The following is a 24254-nucleotide window of genomic DNA, read 5'->3' on the forward strand; positions in this document are numbered from 1 at the left end:
AGCAAAAGCAAAGACCCTTTTAAGGACCTTCGGTGAGTCTGGCAAACTCCAGTTTATCTGGAGTGCAGTGGTCAGGTACCCAGTCATAGATCGGTATGCAGTACTTAAAATACTATTATTAACTTCTTATTTACTAAAGTTTCCTAATTCTTAAACTTCTCTTGTCGTGATTTTATTTTTAGGAAGATGTTGAACCTCAAAAGGTTGCATTCCTTCTGCATAAGCAATGGACTTTATATAGTTTAACTCCCCTATATAAATTCTCTTATACTAATCTCAAGGAATATTCTAAACTTCTGAGTGCATTTATTACTGCCGAAAAGCAAAAAGGTCTTGCCGTGGAAGTCGGGGAAGACTTCAACATCAAAGTGACTTTCTCCGCTCTCCTGGGAATGAAAGGGACACAGAGAGACCCGGAAGCATTTCTTGTCCAGGTACAGTACAGAAGTGATAACTTGCTCCCTCAGGGAAAAGAATCTGCATTGTCTTGGTTTGGAAATTGTGGTATTTTTTTTACACTGTTTTTAAAATTCCTAAGCTATGATTTATAACTTCTTTTATGTCTTATTTGACCAAATCATAGTAATTAGATATGGCCAACTTAAAAAAAAAAAGTTTGTTTCCTATTACAACATAATCATGTTTATTTTAGAAAACTTAGAAAACACATGAACGTTCAAAGAAAGTTAAAAACCACAGTTTAACATTTTGGTATACGACTGTTTGGCAACAGACAATCTGAATAGGCCTATATCTACTACAGACATTCAGTCAATAATTAATGACCTCCTAAAAGAAAGCACCAGGCCCAGCTAAGTTCACTGGTGAATTCTACCCAACCATTAAGGGAGAAATGATACCGATTCTCTGCATCTCTTTCAGAGGATCGAAGCGGTGAGAAAACTCCCTAAGTCATTGTGTGAGGCCAGCGCTACCCTAATACCTAAGCCAGACCGAGACAGTACAAGAAAACTAGAGCCCAGTATCTCATGGATATAGTTACATCTGTTTGGCTATCTGCATCTGTGAGAACAAGGGTCATACTTTTGCAGTAGGGCTTTTTTATTAATAATTAACGTTGGAGATGATTACTTATGTTGTTAGGAATTCTTTAGTTCGTTGGTTTTTACTACGATTAAGTTCCTAGTAGAATTTTAACAAAAAAGTATGTAACGTATCGTTATGCACTGTGATATGCCAAGTTACTCTCAGAAATGTAACAATTTACATTCCTTCCTATATGCAGTGTATAAAAGTAATAGGACTAACTTTTGATTCATTAAGAAGGTGGATTTATTTTATTCATGCCTGCTACTTCTGTTTTCTTCTGCGTTAATGCATCTTAGTGATAAATTCTGAAACAGTTGAATAGTCCTAATTTTGTTTATTTGTATAGATCAAGCGAACTATGGGCAGGCGTGATCTGCTTGTTTTTGTAGATGAGGTTTTATTGGAACAGAGCCCCTTTCATTTGTTTAGGAATCATCTGTGGAAGCTTTTGTGCTGCAACAGCAGAGTTGAGTATCCGCTACCGAGACCGTGTGGCCCACAAAGCCTTCAGTATTCACTGTCTGGTCATTCACAGACAGCTTGCTGAGCCGTGCTCTAGATCCTGGTGTTGGCAAGGATCTCGAGATTCCTAGGATTAGCTTCAGCTGCATATGACAGAAAGCCTACATAACAGTGACTTGAACAAGTTAGAGGTTTATTTGTCTTATAAAAGAGGTATCCCCAGGTGAGCTGTTCAAGGCTGGTATAGGCTTTATGATATTAATAATCTAGGCCCCTTCTCGCCTCTCTTCCATCCTTGGTGCATGGCTTCCATCCTTACGGTCACCTTACCGTCTGAGAGGGCTTCCGGAGCTCTAAAGATTCCCTCCACGTTCCCAGCAGGAAGTAGGAGGATGGGAAGGGCGAACAGTGCCTGCCACTGAGTAAACCTTTAATGAGCCTTGCCGAGACCCAGCAGCTTCTCTTTACATCCCAGGTGGAAGGAAGACTAGACAAATTTTCTTTTTTAGTTGGTGCTTTGGCACCCCCAGTGAAAGCACCGTTTTATTGTGTAGGGGGAGTAGATACGGGTAGACAGTTTGCAATCTCTGCCAAGTGAAGCGAATGGTTGATGCCGCGAGAGCTTAATGGGTTTTGCGTGACATCAGGCAAGCAGATATTTTTGTGAAGAATAGAAATGACCTCTTGCATTTTTAGTGCAGTGTCCTAATAGTTTTCAAAATAAATTTCATTTCTTAGCAGGGTTATAGGACTCTGTAAGTTTTTTAAGTGTGACAGACAATATATATGGGCTTTAAAGTATTTGAGAGTCACTTATAATCTCTTGAACAAGAAGGAGAACTGGTAAAAGTAATGTTAAAACATCTGTGAATATCTGGAAGGTATGTTTGTTGTGTAATTTACTCATTTAAAGTTTGAAGGGTTGGTCAAATCTGCTGGAAAATATAATCAAGATTCTAAAAGATCTCAGTGGAGTGGCACAATGGGCCAATTGAAAGAGATCGAGATTTTAATAGGGATAAGTTTATTGCCTCGATATAGGTTGAGGAGATTTACCTATTAGCAAAAATGAATATGTAGGACTTATGTAAAGCTGTTGACTAAAAACTAGAAAACTATTGCAATCTAAGATTATAGTAATAAAAGTATAATCTAGGTTAAAGATGGTGACAGTCCTGTAAACCAGACCTTTTTGAAGAAAGTATGTTCACTTTTGTTCACTCATACAGAAGAATTTCAGAGCAGAGTGAGAACTCGTATGTTTGTCACGGGAGGACGGTCGGGGAGGCTGGGGATGCTGAACCCTGCAGTCTGCGTGGTAGGGATGGTCAGGTATTTGAAAGGCTTTTCCTGCAGAAGAGTGATCAGATCTGACGCGTTCTGCATGTGCTCACTATAGGGCCTAACGTGAAAGAACACTGTAGGCTGCCATAGGAAATACTGACGTCTTCCTCAGTGTAAGAGGTCAAGCACATCACATTTGGTGACCTTTTATGGTCCTTTCTAAAGTTGAGATTTTTTTTCTGGATACTGTACCTGGTTATGCTGTGTTGGCAACATCCTTTATTTGCATTTCTGTTGTGTAAAGATCTTGCCATATACCGTGTCTCTAGAATGTAAGAATATTAGAAAAAAAGGTCAATTAACTTGATAAACTCCAATAATGCTTAGGGACACTAGTCCCTCTGTGTTTTTTGGCAACTAATAGAACATATCTTCTTATTTAAATGTACTAATTAATTTTGAGAAGATTTAATTTCGGAATAAATGTACATTTGGATTTAGTGACCCTGTTTTATTTTCCTTCATAGATTCTGTCAAAATCTCAGTTGCCATCTGAGAACGGAGAAGGTAAAGTGTTATGGTCCGGTTGGTTCTGCTGCGTGTTTGGGGACAGTCTTCTGGAGACGGTTTCAGAAGACTTCACCTGTCTGCCCTTATTCCTCGCACATGGAGCAGCGGGTAATACAGCCATAATCGGGACCTGGTTTCAGAAAACTTTCGACTGTTCTTTCAGTCCTTTAGCAATCAACGCGTTCAATCTTTCCTGGATGGCCGCCATGTGGACCGCGTGCAAAATGGACCAGTACGTGGCTGCTACTGAATTTCTTTGGTCTGTACCCTGTAGCCCTCAAAGTCTGGACATTTCTTATGCCATACATCCAGAGGATGCAAAAGCTTTGTGGGACAGTGTCCACAAAACACCTGGGGAAGTTACCCAGGAAGAAGTTGACTTATTCATGGACTGCCTTTATTCACATTTCTATAGGCATTTCAGAATTCATTTATCAGCCACAAGATTGGTTCGGATTTCAACATCTGTAGCGTCAGCACATACCGATGGAAAAATAAAGGTCAGTTTGAACAAATCTAGTTAAGTGATTTTTCCTTATTGTTGCATAGTTTTCAAAATGTATGGTAATTGCATTTTCCACGTGGAAGAAACATATTTGAATGTCGCCAATTCAAGACAGTAGAGAGATTTTATTTTATGCTTTATAAATGGTTTACTAAAAAGTCTTCAGCCTTTTAGACGGAGCTTTATGGAAGGATACTATATGCTCTGTGCTACAGATTTTGGTAATAATATGAATTATTTTCTAGTAATTTTGAAACTTTCAAAATTGTTTCTTGTCGGTCTTTGAAATAATGATCAGATAACAGTGGATTTGTGCGTTAGGTAAGAAAATTATAGCCAGAAACACAGAACTAAGATACCATCTTTATATTTTAGGCTTTTCTGTCCCTAATGAGAAAGAAATAATAGAGACATTGTTTTACTGTTTAAAAAGTCCTGATTAGAGGAAGTATCAGACATAAGCTGAGATTAGGTACTCAAATATATTAAAATATATAAATATGTTTAAACTATATTAAAATACAACCACAATAAACACTCAGTGAATATTGGTTTTATCACTGTGCTAGGAGTTTAACGTATCTTAATGCTAATCTTTAGACCAATGTTGTGTTTAGGTGTTTTCATCCACATTTTATTTTTAACCTTTTCTTCTTTGCCCCAAGATAACTCGCGGATTACAGTCCCAACCTGACCCCCAAAGTTCGCCATGAAATATCTCGCTTTTATTATTATTTTCACATTGCTCTAGTACATCCATAGTCTTTGGAAACAAATGACATCCTATTTATAGCACTGTTTTTAGTAATTCGATCGCTGAAAATGTCAAATCTTAGAAAACGTAGCATTCCTGTGTGAGCCACACTTTTTTTTCTAAATGAGAAAAGGGTCAGAACGAGGAAACTGAGGCCTGGATAGGCTTAAGTGACACATGCAAGATAGAGGAGTCAAGATTCGAACGCTCATCTCTTAGGTCCCAAGAAGGTCACCCTCTGTGAGCACCACGTTAGTGCTCTTCAAACTGGAGGTCACAATGCGACAGGTTGGGAAATATTTTTGATGGCAAGAGACCAGCTTAAAAAACAAACAAAAGAAATGGAATAGAAAATATAAAAATGAGAGTGTATCACATGTGGTAAGGGTATACGTTTATTTGTACTGGGTCATGATGTCAAATTTATTTTTTACTGTAGCTTACAGTAAAAAATTTGCAAGATTATACTATATGATGTTTTGACATGAAGGAAAAAAAATGTACATTTTAGCAATTCAGAATTCAGTGTTCAAGAAGTCCTTATATATTTTTGAATTTTGTATCCATATGCCCACACTCTATTAAGCTGCATTTAAAAAGTTTTATATTATATGTTCTTAACTATATGCATATGAGAGTGGTCCAGAAACATTTATGTTATCTGGTCCGTTCTAAATCTAAAAGCCTCCCTTAATGATGTAAGGTAGTAACTGTGGCTCCTAGGGTTAGATAATGCCATGGTGATAACTAACATTTATTAAGTTGTTTCAGGTGTTATTAAGCATTTTACCCATTTTGTCTCATTTAGTTTTTAAAACAACCTACACACACAGTTTGTAACTTTACATGTGTTGTAAAGAGGAACCGTAGCTCGCAGGATAAACAGGTTCCCTCAGATCACACAGCTAATAAGTGGGGATGGAGTTTGAACCCAGTCATTTGCCTCAAAAGCTTATGCTTTTAGCTGCAACACTACTACCTCGCAAAAGTTTGAAGTCAATGTGTTAACCAGGTTTCTGCCATCTTCTTGGTTTCTACAAGGTACTTTTGGAATTTATCCCTTTGAGAGAGAAATTATGGACCCCCTTTCTAGAAAATGTAGATACTTAATTTGCATGTAAGTCCAAGGAGTTCATGGGTACCCCTTCCTCCCCTTCCTCCTTAGGCACATAGCCCAAGCGTGGAAGCCAGAATAAGTAAGAACCCTAGTCTAATTACTTCTGAGCACCATTGACTATAGTTGTAAATTAAAGGTAGAAGTCTTCATTAAACAAAATTTATTTGACTTAGAACAGCAATGGTTTGGGTTTATTTTCATTTTTAACTTGCAGATAGGGAATTTAAAACAAGCCTGGAATATTTATGAAATCTCAAACTACTTTATCATAATTAATTCTTTAAAAATTTTAAATGTCTCCCCCCGCCCTTTTTTTTTTCCAGATTCTGTGTCATAAATACCTTATTGGAGTGTTGGCATATTTGACAGAACTGGCAATTTTTCAACTTGAGCAAGGCCTTGTGGGGACTATAAGGTATGGATTATATACCTTTTTCTCATTGATTATTTGCCTAATTGCCAAGCCGGGAGGGACTGCCAGAGGAGTGGACATCCATCTCTGCGTGTTTCCTCACAGTGCCTCTGGAGCCGCCTGGGCGGAAGCTGAGAGGGACCTAATATACGAGGAGGGCGAAGGTGGTGGTGGACGAGCCACAGCCAAGTGTTCGTGTGACACCCGTGTGGATCCAGGACGCCAGTCTTTAGAAAATGCTGAGTTGTTTGTTCCTCATCTTTCTAAAAAATATGTGATGGTTATTATTTCAAACTTTTAGGATTCAAATGAGATATCTTTAATATTGACTGTTTCTGGTTTGGGTCTTTAAAACCTTTAATCCCTTTTAAGTATTTAGACTTGCATTCAGAGAGAAGTTCTGTCTTGTGAAGACATTTTCCTAGCACCATTTTGCTGTAGAGGACTAGCAATCAAAAAATCCTCTCCAAAAGAAACTAAAGATGAATATAGATTTTTTCTAGCCACTAATATGCTTCTGTTTTTAATATTCAATTCTTATTGCAGTGTTGAATTAAATATTTACTTTTAAAATGAAGCAGCGCGTTTATCAGTGTCTTGGTGACAGATCTTTAGTTAACGTCTTAGGAATGGGAAGTCATGGGCTTTTTCTCCAGCACAAAGTTTACAAGCCGACAATTATATAGATCTTACATATTGTAGAGTTGAAAGGCACCTGTGAGCTGCTTTTGAGGACAAAGATTTTCTTGTTTAACTTTCATGTCCCTAATTTTGATTTAGCAGAACGCTTGGTAAATATCTGTAGACTAAATGAATTTTAACCAACTTGTCCATTTTATAGGTGGAAACTGTGAGATCAGCAAGTGAGGTAATATCGAAATCTCTTCTTATTACTAACTGAGCATAAGAAGGTTTCGTCTTACTTTAGAAACAATGTTTTTTTAAGAATCTTGTTTGGAGGAGAGTAACAGGAATAGGCTGTCTTTCTAAACACAGAGGTTAACTTCTGCAGTGTGGTATTCATATATACGAGGGGCAGCAGAGGTGGTAGGAAAAGCGTGGAGTTTGGAGTCGAACGTTCCTTAATTCAGCCAATCTTAAGCGTCGACTGTGGACTTAGAATCGTGTTGGGTAATGGGGATATAACGGTGAAGACTCAAATCCCAGTCTTGTGGAAATCCTGTTCCAGTGGAGGGAGGCAAAGGTGGATGTGGAGGTGAGTGCTCCAGAGAAGGCAGTGTGTGTGACGTGAAAGAGGGTGGGTGGCACGGGGCTTGTCAAAGAAGGTCTCTCTGAGGAAGTGACGTTGGAGCTGAGTCTTGGATGATAAGGAACCAGCCACGTCGTTTGAGGAAGGGCGTGCCAGACAGATGAACTGGCAGGAGCAAAGGCCTCGAGGTAGGTACGAGCTGGGTCTGCTTGAGGAACAAAGGGAACCCCCGTGGCTGGAGCCCAGTGAGTGAAAGGGGGGTCACGTGAGATGAGATGGGACACTGCGGGAGAGACTTCTTCCACGGCGTGATGTCTCTTGGCCTCTGGCTGGGCACGTGGCTGCGCAGAATAAAGATGACATTTTCCGCAGCATATAAGGAAGTAGGTAGAGCTTCCAAGAATCTTCCTTAGAACAGCAGGCATGTGCCCCTCGCCCTTTCCTTATTCTTCCAACTTTGCTGCTTGGAACACGCATATCGGCTGGTACCCTACCTGCTCTTGTAGGTCCCAGGGATGAAGTCAGGTCCTAGGCATCCGGGAACATGGCCTGGAAGGAGTTTGTGCCCCGAGGACTTCTTGAAGCTGAACCCCAGTGCCAGTTTTGGGTGGTCTTCCTCCAGACTTGTGTGTCAGAGAAGTAAACCTCCATCTTGTTTAAGCTTTTGGTTTTTGGGGTCTCTTGCTCATAACCAAACCTAATCCTGATACAGAGAGGCAGGATCCACATCGTCTAAGTTTTTATAGGTACTGGGAAGAGATTGGGTTTTATTCTCAATGCAATCGGAAGCCACTGGAGTTTTAAAGCAGGAGAGTAATGCGACCCCACTTGCATTTTATATGAGGGAGAATGAGCCATAGGCAGACAGGAGTGGAAGAGGTTACAAGGTTGTTAGAAATGGTACGACCTCTACGGAGAAGTTAGCAGTATCTTACCAAAATTATGTGTGATTCACTCCTTGACCACCAATCCCACGTCTAGGATTCTATCTGCAAATTCGCTGGCAAAATACAAAATGAGGCATTACAAGGCTATTCATTACAAGAGTGTTTGTAACAAACAGTAAGGTTAAAAACAGTGCAAACACCCATCAGAGGCCGATTGGTTGCATACGTTATGGGTCAGCCGCCCAGCGAGTTACTACCAGGCAACTATAGAGAGAGAGGTTTGAGGAGGTGGCTAACACTGCCCCAGAGTGAGGGCCAGGAGAAGCCATGTGAAAGGGCAGAATGGGGGCACGGAGTGCATGGCACTGCTCTCTTTTACGGAAGGAATGGGAGGATATGAGTACGTGTGTGTATTTATGCTTTTAAAGAAATATGGAAGGATAAACCCGAAATTAAAGTGGTTACTAATAGGGAAGAGACTGGGTCAGAGGGGACAGAAATGACAGTTAAGGTTTATCTGTATGTTCCTGGTTTATACGGTTTCAAACACAACTGTGTAAGTGTTTTATACAATTATGAAACAATTAGGTCAAAAAGAAAAAAAACCCCAAAGCATTCCTTAAAAATTGAAAACAAATGGACCTGGGTATATCATTCATGCTATAATCACACAAAGAATTATTTTTAGTATCTTTAAACACTACTGTTTTGACTGCGTCAGTGGGCTAGGAAAAGACGAGCAGCAAAGGAACCTTAAATCGCATTGTTATGTTTTTATTAATAAATTTGGCATTATTTTACCACTATTTATAAGATGAAGCATATGTAATTATAACAATATTAGGAATGAAAAATTTCAGTATAAAAGATATACAATTGTAAAATCAGATAAGCTTAAGTAAAAACTATTAAATTGGAAATATCAGAATGAACTCATTTTTTGAAATGCAGTTTTTAATTTTGATGAAGTCCAAGTTATCAATTTTTTTATTTCTTGTGTTTTGGTGTTACATCTAAGAAGTCATTGCTTCACCTGAATTACCGAAGATTTGCTCCTATGTTTTCTTCTAAAGATTTTATAATTTTAGCTCTTAAATTTAGGTAATCCGTTTTAATTCTTATGTATGGCATGGGTAAGCATCTAAATGTATTATTTTGCATATGGATATTCATTTCCAGCACCATTTATTGAAAGGACTATTATTTTCCCGTTGAATTGTCTGTCACCTCTCTTAAGAATCAGTTGGCCAGAGATGTTCATTTCCAGACTCAAAGTTGTATTTATGTTGGTCCTTATGTCAGTGCCACACTGTCTTGATTACTGTGGATGTGTAGTGTGTTTTGAAATCAGGAAGTATACATCTTCCAGCTTCATCCTTTTTTTCAAGATTGCTATGGCTATTCTGGGTCTTTTACATTTGTATAAGAATTTTAGGATCAGTTGGTCAATTTCTGTAAAAAAGTTAGCTGGGATTTTGATAGTGATTGTGTTGAATGTGTAGATCAGTTTGGGGAGTATTGCCATGATAATTAAATTAAATCTTCCAGTCTATGAGTATGGGGTATCCTTCTATTTAAATCTTTTCAAAATTTTCTTCAACAATGTTTTATAGTCTTCAGCATACAAATATTGTACTTTTTGGGGGGTTAAATTTATTCCTAATATTTTAGTCTTTTTTATGCTATTGAGAATGGAATTGTTTTCTTAATTTCATTTTCTGGGCTTTTGTTGCTAGTGCAAGAAATACAATTGATTTTGTATATCGCTCTTGTATCCTGTGACCTCACTTGTTTAATCTAATTTTCAATGAATTCCTTAAGGTTTTCTAAGTACAAGATTGGTGAATAAAGACAGTTTTACTTTTTAATTTCAATCTGGATGCTTTTTTCCCCCGTGCCAAATTGCCTTGGCTAGAATCTTCACTACAATGGCAGATAGAAGTGGTGAGAATGTTATGTCTTGTTCCTGATCTTAATGGGATGTGTGTTTCACCGTTAAATATGATGCTAGCTGTGTTTCATAGATGCCTTTTCCTAGGTTAAAGAAGTTCTGTCCCTAATTTGTTGAGGGTTTTTTAAATTATTATGAATGGAAGTTGGATCTTGTCAAATCATTTTTCTGCATCTATTGAGATGATTCATGATTTTTCCTTTACTTAAAACTACACATCACTTCTGGTTTCATTTCATATGTAAAGAGTTTGGAAGTTGCCACTCTAGTAGCAACAAGTAAAAAAAAAAAGCTGAACAGACGGAAAAATCAACAACTCTTCCTGGATCTGTAGGAGAGGGGAGGACACGGCAAACAAACTGCTGACCTCAAGACTGGAGAGACACACAGGCAGATACATGGAGTCGTGGCTTAACCTGAGCAGTGACTCATGAGCAAAAACCCTCATGGGAACCAGAGCCAGAGTAAGAAAACCTGAACTGTAACTGATGAATTGCTGGAGGTTCCGCGTAGACAAATCTGAGTTTAAAAATCCAGGGGACCCAGTTCAATCCTCAACTATGCTAATAGATTAACAAAATATTCTACTTTAGAGCAATGTCTTTCTTAGAATAGGTACATTTCACTCAATAATAGACTGGAGCATCTTTGGTGGAAAATAAAAAATACCCCTTGGGCTCCAACGAACATTACACTCTGACCAGTGCTGTCGTTCTGGGCCTCTACTCTTGAATCACTGCCATGCGAAATGCTCCCACTGGGGACCTCGCGGTTTATGGAGAGCCTCATCCCTAGAATATTGTGCCCATTATTATTCCTCGCCTTTTCTTCCAATACAGCAGAGTCTTGAAAAGTGTGATTTTACCCTGAAGACTGGCTGTAAATGCTGCAGTTTTTAGTCTTTTCCAATGTTGCTTATCAGACTACTCGAACCTGAATTCTGATAGCATACTTAGTTCCAGGCCGTGTTCCAGGTCGGCCTGCAGTGCAGTGTGGCAGACAGAGAAGCGGAGTGGGAGTTCGGGCGGCTGGTTCTAATGCTGGTTCCATCACTGACTAGGGAAGGGCCTCCTTGGTTTTCAGTCTTAGAGCAAAGAAATAAGTGGGTTTGGACCAGATGATTGGTAGAAGTCCTTCTGGCTCAAAATTGTGTGATTCTAAGTCCTATAACCAGAAAATAAGTTTAGTGGCTAGGTAATAAAATATTAAATATTGATACATTACCTATTTATAATTAATATAAATAAATATATTAATATACATATTAAATTATGCAGTAAACTTAATTTTTTTATATAGAAATATAAGAATTCTAATTCTAGCTGGCAATCCCTTTATTCCTTCAGGTTTGTGAAAGTATAACTTTACATAAAGGAAATATAAATGATATAGAAACAATCTAAACAGCAAAGATACAAGGATTAAAAAGCATTAACCAAGATTTTTACGGTAAGTACTATCTTTATTTAAAAAAGTTATACATGCTAGAAAAAAGCATAAATGATACACGTAAACAATTGTTTACCAAATACTTATTGTTTTCCTTGTAAAGGTGCAAATGATTTTTAAATGTAAACACAAAAGTTGTTGAACATTTTTGTCGTGGGAGAAAGGAGGAGAAAGTTATTCCTTTTGGTTGCAGATAAAGTCTCATTCAAAGATTTTCCTGCAAAATACATTGAAAACAATTAGTCTGTGAACACAATGACAAAAAAATTTCAACCCACTGACATTCTTATCATTTTTTCCTTAGAACTTTTAAACTTTTCTCCATTGAGAGTAGTAGTAACGGTGGCTTTACAGAAGGACAAGGAGGATATATAGTTGTATAAAAGAACCAAGATATTATTAATAAAATGCCTCAGCTGGTTTCACTCCCGTGAGTGCGCACTGTTACGTGAACTGAAGACTCTATCTCTTGGCGGCTGTGATCACAGGCAGCCTCAGCTCCAGCAGGCCTGAGCGTTTAGTGTGAATTGCATAACAGTCTCACTGCTGGTCCTTAGTAGCAATAAGAAAATAGGAAGGAAAGTTGCTCTAGTCAGTAATGTTTCTGAGTAAAAACTTGCAGAGTTGCACATGATTCTATTGGGGGACTCTCAAGACAGTGCGTGAGAATTGAGGACTGTTTGTGTAGAGGCACTGAGCAGAGCTCTAAGTCTAGCAGAAACGCTATGAAAACAGTATGGAAAAAAAAACTTGCCATATAGCAGAAAACAAGTTCATATGGAAGAGAACGAGAGGCAGAGTTCCACTGATGAAAGCTTTTCGAGTCCTGGTTTCATTGATTTAATATTCCTTTTGAATTGTACTTTTTAAAATGAGATGCTTCCTCTTTTTTAATTTGTTTTAAAGATTTTCAAGTCTTCTGGTGCTTAGTGTGAGAATGATGGCTAATGCACTTTGCACAGCTATCTGTCACTGGCGGTCCTTGGAGGGAGTGGAGTCGTGGGTGGAGTGCCTAGAAATAACATCTAGATCGTAGATAGCCCTTCTCCCCTTATTTGCATTTTCAAACTTAATATCTTAAAAATAAAGTTTTACTGCTTAGAATTTTTCTTGTTTTTTCTTTCCTTTTTTCCTTTTTGTTTTTTTTTGGTGGGAAGAAGGCTAGAAAAAAACGACAACAAAAAATCCCATGATAAATTAAAACCAAAAATAAATATTCTGCACAGAACAGAATTATTGTGCAAAGATGGCATCCTGCAGGAGAAGTACTTTCACTGTGTTTGTATTTCCATTTTGTTGAGGCACCGGCAAAGAATAAAATTTGTTCTAGTATTTTCTCCAGCTGTCCAAAGCTCCAGAGTCAAAGCTCTCCAGAATAGAGGAGTGCGTACACAGCTGTCTTCTAGGTGTTCACCATATGTGGGATTCACAGTGCGTCATTTTAATAACTCCTACACCACCCCCTAGCCGACGGTAATTCATCCCGCCATATAACCTGCAAACACAGAAACAAAATCATATTTTTAACTGGGAAAAGCACCATTTCTTCCATAACTAAGATGTTAATAAGACGTTTCCATGTTTTATATCACAACTAATATTTTTAGCTTTCATACATCTGGAATTGAGTGCTGGCAAGTAGCAGAATTATTTCAGACACTGACCGACATGCTGTCACTTCTGGGGGACTGTTTTATGAATAAGAGAGTGTCCTATCTACTTTTTGCATCATAACTGTACGACTTTACACCTAGACTGATTTCTAACAATTACACAGAATCATATATTCTACGTTTTTGTAGCTAATTTGACCCTGGCTATGTTATTTTCCCACCCACATTTTCCTTTTGCCTAAACTTCGACTATTTTTCCCCTTTTGTATGTGCTCTTATAAGCCTCCTCGAATGCTTTAGGAACAAAACTGGATATGAATAAATGAAGTCAGCATCTAGTTTGTGACGCGTGAACAAGATCATCTTCAAAATTAAGGATTTTCATGGAAAAGGATATTAGATCCTCTTCCAGCTGTGAGGTAAATTTTTTGTAAGTTGGGGATATGTAACTATGAAAATTTAGACATCTCTCAACAGATGATCCTTAAGAATTTCATGAATATTACTGGGTCACATATTACTAATTCTATTTAGTGATAGTTACTGAAAAACAAGTCCTCATGTAGGATCACAGTATTTGAGTGGCTGTCTTCTCACATTATGCTTACTCAAACGCCCACTAAAATAGAAAGGTATATATGGCAAAAAATAAGCTATAAAAGGGAAGCTCCTGTTCACGAATATCTGTCGACGATTCCCCCCTCACCTCTATTCAGTTTCGCTGAAATGCTACCTTTTCAGTGAGGCCTACTGGACTGCCTTTTAAAATGGACACTCTTGCCGGCCCCACACCGGGCATGGCACTGTCTCCCTTGCCATGATGCGACCGGGGCTTTTGTTCACTCGGTGAATCTTCGTGAACAAGGATGTGAAAATGCAGAAGCCGAAGGTGCCGCAGTGCCATCAGACCGACTTCAGCGCTGTGACCACTGAGCCACACACCCATGAGAGAGATGCGGAACCCAGAGAAAGTCACCTCTGTAAAAGCTGCGCCTTTCCCAGAGAGGAAGACTATAAAAAATTCAGTAAGTTCATTAGTTGAATCTTCTATATTGATGAAAAATCTGGGTGGGCAGGTATGGTCTCAGGTCTCAGAATTAGAAAGTGTTTCCTTAGGAAAGCAGGAATGGACTTTGAGACCGCTCCTTTGGAACAGGGACTGTAAAACGACCTCAGCTTATCTTTCAAGGTCATGAGAAATCTTTCTGAACATCTGGGACCTCGGATCTCATGTCCAGACTGATCCCTGTTGGTGTGTAGCCTCCACCCCTGTGGGGGTTTGAGGGGGCTGCCCCAGACTTGTTTAGGCAAATAAGCCCAATTTATTGAGAAAGAAACCCCAAATTGCTTAGCAGGTAAACTGTTTCCTTAGAAGGCTGGTATTTAGGATTAAGTATAGATATGAAGTACATCAAACAGTATTGATATTTTGTATGAAGTTTGAGAATTAACTATAATTTTGATGTTTTAGGTTCTTATAATGTTAAAGAGATTTTGGCAAGTATCAGATTAGTTTTGTGAATCAAGTATAAAATATATGACTGAGTACAGATTTAGAGCTATAATTTTAAGTTTAAAGCTTTAAGAGAATTTTGTTAAATTTATAAAAGTTTTTGAATACTTAAAATGCAAGAGTCCCCTGATTTATAAGGACTATTTAAGTACTTAGGAAGAATTGGTTAGACAATTAAGGATTTAAAAGCAAAGTGAAATTAAACCTATAAATATAGTTAAACATAATTAAACTTTCCTAAATAATATGTAGCCTCCTCCCAAAAGTGACTGTTAAAAGTTACTAGACTTTGGATACTAAACAAACTCATCGATACAGAGAACATTTTGATGGTTGCCAGATGGGAGAGGGTTGGGGGGCTGGGTGAAAAAGGGGAAGGGTTTAAGAAGTACAAATTGGTAGCTACAAAACAGTCATGAGGTGTAAAGTACAGCATAAGGGATATAGTCAATAATATCGTAACAACTATTCATGGTGTCACATGGGTACTGACTGCATTTATCCGGGAGATCACTTCGTAAGTTATATAAAAGTCTAATCACTATGTTGGACACCTGAAACTAATATAATATTGTTTGCTACCTGTAATTAAAAAATTTAAAAAAATTATTAAATTAGTTAAAAAGTTATCAGACTTTAAAATAGAGTAATAATATATTTAAGTAGATTTTAAAAGCTCAAGGGAAAAAATTGGTTTTAAAATGAAATATTATTTTTAAAAAGTAACTGCAATTTGTTTTTCTGGGCATAGAGCTGCTCACTAGAACCAAAAGCTCACACCGACAGCCTGGGAGCCGCAGACCTCGGTGCTAGTTCCACCTCTGCCACGAACTTGCTTAGGCCTCGGCTTCCTCAGCTGAACACGATGAGTCTAGACAGGGGATCTGTTGTTTTTGCCATCACTAATGATAAAACTGGATGGTTACCAGAGAGAAGGATGTTCTAAGCTGTCGGCCACTTTAGAGCAATGAAGTCAAATAAGCCATCGCATGTGTGTGACCCAGCGCTCTCTGAAGTACTGCGAGAGGTGATTCGGTGTGCTGCCCACCGGATCTGGGCGGCCACGGGCCAGCTCAAGCCCATGATTTTCCAGTCAGCAGCGAGGTGACTGCGACACAGCTGAAAGTTTACCTCCACGTATTGGCGTCGGGATCGAAAACTTCAATGGTCTTCAAGTAGGTCGTGCCGTCAAAGCCCCCCACAGCCATGAGCTGCCCGTTCACCACTGCCAAGCCCACCTGCGGGAGTGAACACAGCGCCGCTGAAGAGACTGCCAGTCGCCAGGGGATCTACACTGGTTTCTGGGTAAATCTTTATGGCCTTACAGTCTGGTTATTTGTCTGGTTTACTTGATTACTTAATAGACTTTTGTCTGTGTTACAGAGGAAAACGGTAATGACGAAAATCTATAAATTATAGGAACTATAATATTATATAATTAGAATGTTTACACAGAGTTGAAAGCAGGTATTTCTTGAATTTTAGGAAAAGCAATCACTGGGCGTGAACAAGAATCTCCAAACTCCTTTTACTCCTTTTGGTATTTGCCTTTTCTAAGTCACTATTTAAATTACCACTGAAACTCTCTTTTTAAAATACAGATCTATCCACGTGGTCACGTTCCCCTGAAAACCTTCTAAGCCTCCCTACCACCTGAAGAGAAGTTAAAGTCCTTCTGCCATTGAGGCCCTCCGCAAGTCCACACTAGCCCGTTTTCGCCTCGCCGCCCAATGCACCCTGTGCCAAAGAAATACGAGATGAACTGCCAGTCCCAGAAAACAGACGTGTTGCCTATGTCCACACTTTTGCGCATGTTGTCCCCTGGCTGGTGTTCTCTTTCTTTGTCCTAGAAAACCTCATTCTTCTCTCATGGCCTCACTTCCATGCGACTTTCTCTGGTCAGTCTCTTCTCTGCCCCCGGGGCGTTAAGCACATTCTCCCAGGTTCTCTCCTTTAATGCACGGGCCACTTCTATAGGATTTGCTTTTAATAATGAGCTGTAAACATTTAGTTTCCTTTCACTAAGTTGGGAAGTCCTTGAGAGGAATCACGTCATACCCGTTCTTGCTTTCCAGGTACACGGTAAGCACTTCATCTTTGCTAACGAGTGAAAAGAGAATTAACAGAACGTAGCAGCAAAAACAACAGGGATGTGACTAAGCGGCTGTTGGTTCCAGTAACAAAGAGCCAGGACGGGTACGTGAATGGTGTTCCCTGATCTGCGACCAGAATCCATCCCGTCATCCTCAGATCATGGAGTCTTAGCCACTGCTGGGTTCCCCGACCTGCAGTCCTCCACTGATGGATTCCTGGTAGGATCAGTGGTTTAGGGGTTACATTTCACACTGAGCCCAATGCCCTAGGACGGACATTGGAAGTCTCTCGTAGTCACAGGTCATCCATGGTCTAGAACATGACATAGGTCAGCCTGATCTGCCTGTACGACATGCAGGATAGGCTCAAACCAGTCTGCGGAGACTGGCGGGGGGCAGCTGTGTTTCTGCCTACGCGTTTCTACTGACATTGCCGACTCCTGGAATGTTACCTAGAAACATTAGGTAGGAATAGTTGGCTCTTACAGATATGGATGCGTAGGGGTGACGTTAGATCGGGTAGTTAATAAGACAGGGAGAGGCCTTTCAGAGACGCAACTGCTACTAGATAAATCATAAATAATTCTCTAATTAAAGATATGATCGGCTATATTTACATGAGATAATAGCGACCAGAAGAAATTAATTTTTCCCTAGTACAAAAGTTGCAGGGGTCTTCTGCATGAACGGCGCGCCCCCTCCCTGCCCCAGGGTGCTGTTGGTCCCCTCCAAGTCCCCAGTAGCTGGGCACTTACTCCACTACGGCGGGATGTCATAGCCACCACCGGGGACCACTGGTTGGCTCTGGGGTTGAATCTCTCTGCGCTGCTGAGCTCCGTGGTGTCATCTCTGCCCCCCACGGCATAGATCATGTCCTGATACACGGCGCAGCCGAGGTGCTTCCTCCGCGTCCCCATGGGGGCTGTGGTGTGCCACCTGTTTTCCTGAGGGTTGTAGCGCTCCACTGCAGGGAGAAGGAAAGCCCGGGAGTGACCACTCGGCCTTGTCCCCGCAGCTCTTCTTCGTGGTCACTATAACTGTGATGACGCATTTTTAATATGTAATTTTTGCTTCCAAGGAGGATTCGGACGCCCATAGACGATATCACTATACTCTCATCAGGGACAGTTTTCTCATAGGCCTGGTGTGGTGGGGAGGGATGTTGAAGTCGGGTGTTCTAGTTCTGACCACACGACCCACTAGCCAGGTGACTCGTGGCCTCACCCTCCTTATCTACATGAGGGGATCAGGCTACACAGTCTGTAAGCATTGCTTCGTACTACTTTCCTGCAGAACCAGACAACTCCTGCACTCCTGTATGCCCCTGCTTATATTCCTACTGCAGCATCTAAGCCACTGAGGGGATGTCTGACAACGACTCTGGTGTGTGAGGACCACTCTGACAAAATCCTTAGGCAGAAATGTCCATTAGCTTTAAGTAGAAAGAACTAACACGTAATCCAGTTTATAGCTAGACATTTTTGTTTATTCCTAGATTATAATATAGAGGGTTTTTTTTTTTTCCTAAGAAGAGATGGGGGGAATAACCATATTAAGAAATTAATTCTTGTATTCATTACAGATTCCCAGCAGCTTGTAAAGCAGAGGGAGGAAGAATTATTTGGGGAATATACTAGAAGACTGGCTGCACAGGGGCTAAGGAAGAGCTAAGAGCTGCAGTCTCCTAGAAGGAAAATAATTAATAACCTGCCGCCCTGGGGGACGCGGACTGCCTTGGGAACGGCCCACCTGTGTTGAGTGGCGACGTCCCGTCGGAGCCGCCCACGGCGTATAAGAAGCCTCCTAACACAGCCACGGCCACGCCGAGCCTTCGGGTGCTCATGGAAGCCACGCGAGTCCACTTGTTCTCCTTTGGGTCATACCTGCAGGGAGAGAAACCGAAGATTGCACGCGTTTTTAGTAAGTGAAGCCTTTTTCGTGACGTGTGAGGTCATGCTGGTATGTCGGTGACACTGGCTTGCTGTGGTCAAATGCAGTCAGAATCTAACATGATTTACTCAGTCATAGGGAAAAACCCTCAGGCTCGGTGCCTGTGTCAGTCATAAGCTGTTCCGCACGCTGACTTCTGCTGCTGGGCCCGCGCACTGAGAACTGCGCTCGCTCGTCCTTTGCGGGGAAGGGCTGGACGCTGGCCGACCAGGGGAGGGAAGGGGCCCCCTCCTTTCTGCTCACTTGCCGACCCCATCAGCGTGGTCTTGGCAATGGCCTTCACTGTGTACCATTTTGTCCGTTTTTAGCTTTTTTCTACCGCTGTGACTTAAAATGACAATCACCGTATTAAGGTCGGGAATCTGAGAAAGGCTCCACGGGGAGTGAGGGTGCTGGGGGCTCTGGCCCGGCGTCAGACTGAGGCTGGGGCGGCAATGGCTGAGCCGGAGCGGCTGGGGCTGGCCCGGCACCTCTCCAGCTGGTGGTCTCCCCACGTGGGCGAGCCTGGGTTTCCTGTCAGCCTGGCGACCTCAGATGGCTTAGGGCGTCGAAGGTGACTGCCCAAGAGAGCCAAGGGGAAGCTGTGCCACCTTTCATGACCCAGCCTCAGAAGCCGCATACTGCTTCTCTTGCCACTCGTAAGCCAGCCCAGATCCAAGGGGGGAAAACGCAGACCCACCTCTCAGTAAGAACAGTGTCAAACTGTGAAGGGCAGGAGAGGAGGCAGGTATTGCTGTAGTAACTGGGAAACGGTCTTTCTCAGCCAGCCAGGCAGATCACCCTCCACGGGGCGGAGGTCTCGGCTGTCCGGGGCACAACCTCCTCCAGTGCCACTGGTCCTGGCGACCTGGGGTCTCGCCTCCGGGCTTCTGGGCCCTCACGACTCCCACTTCTTTCCTGTTCTCCCAGCCCTGACGTTCCTACTGCTACTTCACTGTCCTCATTTTTTTTAGCCCTTCGATATCTGGCCAATTTTTTTTTTTCCTAGGTGAGGCAACCTTGGTTGACCTCACAAATTGCAAGGACCTTGTCAGCTTACAATCTCTTATTTTTTAATTTTTTATGCCTATAGCACCTGGTCTTCCTGGTCTCCCATCCAAGTAATAACCAGGCCCGACCCGGCTCAGCTTCCAAGATTAGACGGGATCGGGCTTGTTCAGGGTAGCATGGCCGTACACTCTAGCCAATTTTTAAATAGTAAATTCTCTCTATTAAAATAACTGATATGGTTTCTGTTTTCTTTATTGGGGCCTGATGGATAATTACTACCACTAAGAAAGAAATATGACACATCATTTGGAATATGTGCTAATCATTTTACTTCATTATATAGGTGGAAAATTGTTAGTGTATTAAGTATGTAGGACAAACTATATCAATATTACAAGAAATATAAATACTTAAAATAGCCCTGATTCTTAATAAGTGGAAGAGACAGAGCACATTCTTCTTTTTAAATCTTTATCTTTTAAAAAATTTAGCTAAAATTGGTATGTAAAATTTTGCTTCAAGTGTACAGCATCATAATTCAACATCTGTATACATCACAAAGTAATCGCCACCAGCAGGCTAGTCACCAGTCATCATTACACAGTTGACCCTTCACCCATTTTGCCCACCCGCTATGCCCGTCCCCTCTGGTGACCATGGATCTGTTCTCTATGAGTTTTGTGTTGCTTGTTTCTTTTTTTTAGATTCCACATATCAGTGACATTATATGGTATTTGTCTTTCTCTGTTTGACTTATTTCAATTAGCATAATACCTTTAAGGTCCAGCCATGTTGTTGTCAATGGCAAGATTTCCTTTTTTTATGGCTGAGTAGTATTCCAGTGTGCGTATGTGTGTGTGGGTGCACGTGTGCCACATCGTCTTTATCCATTCATCCACTGAGGGACGCAGGTTGTTTCCATGTCTTGGCTATTGTAAATAATGCTGCAATGAACAGGGATGCATATATCGTTTCGAATTAGTGTTTTTGTTTTCTTTGGATAAATAAGATGCATATATCGTTTCGAATTAGCGTTTTTGTTTTCTTTGGATAAATACCCAGAAGAGGAATTGCTGGATAATATGGTAATTCTATTAATTTTTTGAGGAATCTCCATCCTGTTTTCCATAGTGGCTGCACCAATTTACATTCTCATCAACAGTGCACGAGGGTTCCCTTTTCTCTACATCCACGCCCACTCTTGTTTGTTGATTTACTGATGATGGCCATTCTGACAGGTCACTCGTTTGATTTACTGATGATGGCCATTCTGACAGGTGTGAGGTGGTATCTCACTGTGGTTTTGATTTGCATTTCCCTAGTAATCAGTGATGTTGAACATCTTTCCACTCTATGTCTTCGAAAAGATGTCTATTTGGATCCTCGGCCCATTTTTAAATCGGTTATTTTGTTGTTGTTGAGTTGTATGAGTTCTCAGTATATTCTGGATATTAATCCCGTGTCGAATGTATGATTTGCAAATATCTTCTCCCATTCAGTAAGCTGCCTTTTCACTGTGATGGTTTCTTTTGCTGTGCAAAAGCTTTTTAGTTTGATGTCGTCCCATTTGTTTATTTTTGCTTTTGTTTCCCTTGCGTTTGGAGTCAAATCCACAAGAATACAGTTCTAATTCCGACTTACGTAGCGTTTTCATATCTTGCATCATTTTCCATGTTTGGAGTCAAATCCACAAAAATACATTTCTAATTCCTACTTACGTAGCGTTTTCATATCTTGCATCATTTTCCTGATATCTTTTTAGCACATGTTAAAACGGTTTACAGTTTTGATCTGTTCTATAGGTGTGTCTTTCTGTGGTGCTTCTATTGCCTACAGAGATGTTGTTATTCTGCTGCTTATCTTCTCTCTGACATTAACTTTATATGGGATCCAACCTCAATACTTTGCTGTTGCTGATTTTTAGATGAAATACGTTTTCCTTAACTTATAGGTGTGGTTTGTGATGATTTTTTAACTTCATGAAGCACCCTCTTGTTTTTTTCATGTAACATTTAAAAAATATAGCGGTTGCCTCCTGAGATATACTGGCTTTATTCACTGCTCCTACTTTTATCTTGGCCTTCTCTGTCCATTCTATCTGTTGTCCTTATCCTGCTCAATTTTGATTCTGCCCCCAGAAATGCAGGCTCTGTCCTGGAAGGTCATTCTGCCTGGTTCTCAACTGGGGTGATTCTGCCCCCACCCCGGACATCTGGCAACATCTGGGGATGTTTTCGTTGTCACAAGCAGGCGTGTGCTACAGGCACTAGTGGTGGGGGCCACGGCGCGGTTCACAGTGCACGGCAGTGCTCCCACAACAGTTGTCCGGCCAGAAACGCCAGAGTGCTGGGCTGAGAAACCCTCTGAGGCCCTCGGCGCGCACCGCAGGTCCCTGCACCTACTCCGCATGGGGAATGAGCAGAACCCTTCGTAGTTTCGGCGGTTCATACATTTCCCCTCGTGCTTCCTGGTAAATGTGTACGGCTGTCTGGGGGTTGCTCTGTTCCTGGATCTGTCGGACGTCCGATTGCTTCTGTTTTTCTCCTGCACAATGATATCGTGCAGGTCTTGTGGCCATGGGTGGTTTGTCTTTGCCTATTTGTGTTTTGGGGGTCATGGGGATACCTTTTCCCTTAGTTTATTTTAAATATCCAGAAGATTTTTTAAAAGCTGTGGTAGAGCGTACATAAAACCCACCATTGTTAAGTGCGCGCTCGGTCGTGCTGAGAACTCTCCCGCTCCCAGGCTTCGGCTCTGCCCTCTGCTGGTGTCTGTGCGCGGAGGGACTTTGGAGGGATCAAAATTATGCTGTCGCTAACGATTATCTTCCCAGAATCCTCCTGCATAGAGCTTTGAAACTGGAGAAGTAAGTTTCTTACCAGAAAGATGGAAGGGGATGGCCGTACTTTTCAAGGGTTCCCTGCAGCTTTATCTCTAAGACAAAGTTAAACTCTTCAGCTTGAACATGGTAACCCAACTAGTTAATGCTGTTGCAAAAATTCTGATGAGTCACAAGCATTTCATTTTAAGAAGTGAGGATGAAATATGGTATGTTCTTGCCAGCAATCACAGTACGTGACACTCCAAAATCTAATCTAGTATAGAATGACAAAAATCTGATGTGGCAAGCAATTAAGAACAGAATGTATTTCACCAAAATGAACTGACCTGTAAAAGTATAACATAAACTTTAGCAGGAATTAATGAGAATCCACATACAAAATATCCGGCGTCTTTATAAGATGTGCTAGAAAAAGAACTAGTACTTTAGCCATTTTTCTGGAAGTCTGGGCAAAATCATGCATTAAGTGTTCTCCCAGTACTGGGGAAAAATCAGAACAGATTTCAGAAGTGGCGGGCTTGATATCATATACAGAATGTAACTCACAACACGATTCCAACTCTCCAGCGTTAGGCTAGATGGGTGTTAATGCGCAGTTTAAACAATCGGGTAACATCTTTCAGCTTCTCAGGCTTTAAGCTCAACTGAGAACGTTTTCCATAAAGCCCATGGGAAATCCACTACGTCGTGGGTCCCCTGGAGTCCTAAACTGTTTCTTTTAAAGAGCCCTCTAGATTTTTTAAAAAATTGAAAATGACTTGAAAAAAATCACCTCTCAACAATGTTGAGGCAAGACACGCCGTCCTGGCCCCCCACGGCGTAGAGAAAGCCCCCGAGCACCGCCACACCCACGCTTGTCCTGCAGGTGCTTGTGGGGGCCACGTCACCGCTCCACTGGTTTGTTTTGGGGTCATACCTGCAGAGAACGTCAAGAGCAAAGTAGTAAAGTCTGGCTATGTTTATATATTCACTGACATATATACATATTCTTTCTCCTAAACATGATTAATAATTAAAGCATATGAAAGTCTAATTTATTTTTAAAATTCATTTTTACTTAAACAAGTTATATATGATATATTTTCTTTGGAAAAACTTTCCAGAATGTTATAGATAAAGCTAAAGCTCCTTTGGAGTTCCACCTGATTCCCGGTCTCTTCCCATTTGATTTGGCGTATCCTTCAAGGCTTATCAGTAAAATACTTTTAAATAGGTATATGCCTATTCACATGTATATTCTTTATGTGCAGCATGTTTTCCTTACATAAAGAATGGCACACAGTGGGCATCGCTTTCCAGGGAAGAAAGAAGAGCATGCGTACCTGCAGTGACAGCGGCATGAGAGAGGAGCGTGTCTAAGCACAGTGAGCAGTTTGGGGGGTCTGCAGTAGCATGGCTGGGGAACAGTGGTGTGCCCGGGGAGACAGACTGGACAAATAGGTGGCGGTCAGATCATAAGGGACTTGCATGTCGCGCTAAGTGTCTAGGCTGCCACAGACGCAATACTAAAGCAGGAAGTCGCATCTGTTTCCTAATTAACCTCCCGAATGACACTATCTGAACAGCAGAGAAAAAATTTCCAATTTCCAGTTGCCCTTACTT

General features: G+C 41.0%; 2 protein-coding genes and 1 long non-coding RNA gene across 5 annotated transcripts in view; 2 read left to right on the top strand and 1 right to left on the bottom strand.

Annotated features, from left to right (window-relative positions):
- Positions 1 to 10125, top strand: part of CENPL (centromere protein L) — a 14575-nt gene extending 4450 nt beyond the window's left edge. The window contains exons 3-6 of one of the 2 annotated variants that reach the window (XM_015586191.2): positions 183 to 434; positions 3324 to 3598; positions 3782 to 3866; positions 6066 to 10125. In XM_015586191.2, the coding sequence (XP_015441677.1) occupies positions 183 to 434; positions 3324 to 3598; positions 3782 to 3866; positions 6066 to 6455 (1002 nt within the window). In that variant the 3' untranslated portion in view covers positions 6456 to 10125. Of the gene's footprint in view, positions 1 to 182; positions 435 to 3323; positions 3867 to 6065 lie in introns of both variants that reach the window. The other variant, XM_015586190.2, reaches the window with a different exon arrangement.
- Positions 10126 to 11643: 1518 nt separating this feature from the next.
- KLHL20 (kelch like family member 20) overlaps positions 11644 to 24254 on the bottom strand; it is a 34827-nt gene continuing 22216 nt past the window's right edge. The window contains exons 7-11 of one of the 2 annotated variants that reach the window (XM_015586192.2): positions 23425 to 23568; positions 18620 to 18753; positions 17626 to 17834; positions 15909 to 16015; positions 11644 to 13146 (exon numbers count right to left, since the gene is read on the bottom strand). In XM_015586192.2, coding sequence (XP_015441678.1) covers positions 13062 to 13146; positions 15909 to 16015; positions 17626 to 17834; positions 18620 to 18753; positions 23425 to 23568 — 679 coding nt within the window. In that variant the 3' untranslated portion in view covers positions 11644 to 13061. The remainder of the gene's footprint in view (positions 13147 to 15908; positions 16016 to 17625; positions 17835 to 18619; positions 18754 to 23424; positions 23569 to 24254) is intronic. The other variant, XM_006907797.3, reaches the window with a different exon arrangement.
- Positions 13154 to 24248, top strand: LOC107195390. Its single transcript, XR_003045058.1, has 4 exons — positions 13154 to 14289; positions 15529 to 16973; positions 18453 to 18790; positions 23756 to 24248. It is a non-coding gene; the product is annotated as an uncharacterized LOC107195390 (long non-coding RNA).

This window comes from Pteropus alecto, unplaced genomic scaffold (genome assembly GCF_000325575.1).
Source record: "Pteropus alecto unplaced genomic scaffold, ASM32557v1 scaffold101, whole genome shotgun sequence".
NCBI lineage: Eukaryota > Metazoa > Chordata > Mammalia > Chiroptera > Pteropodidae > Pteropus > Pteropus alecto.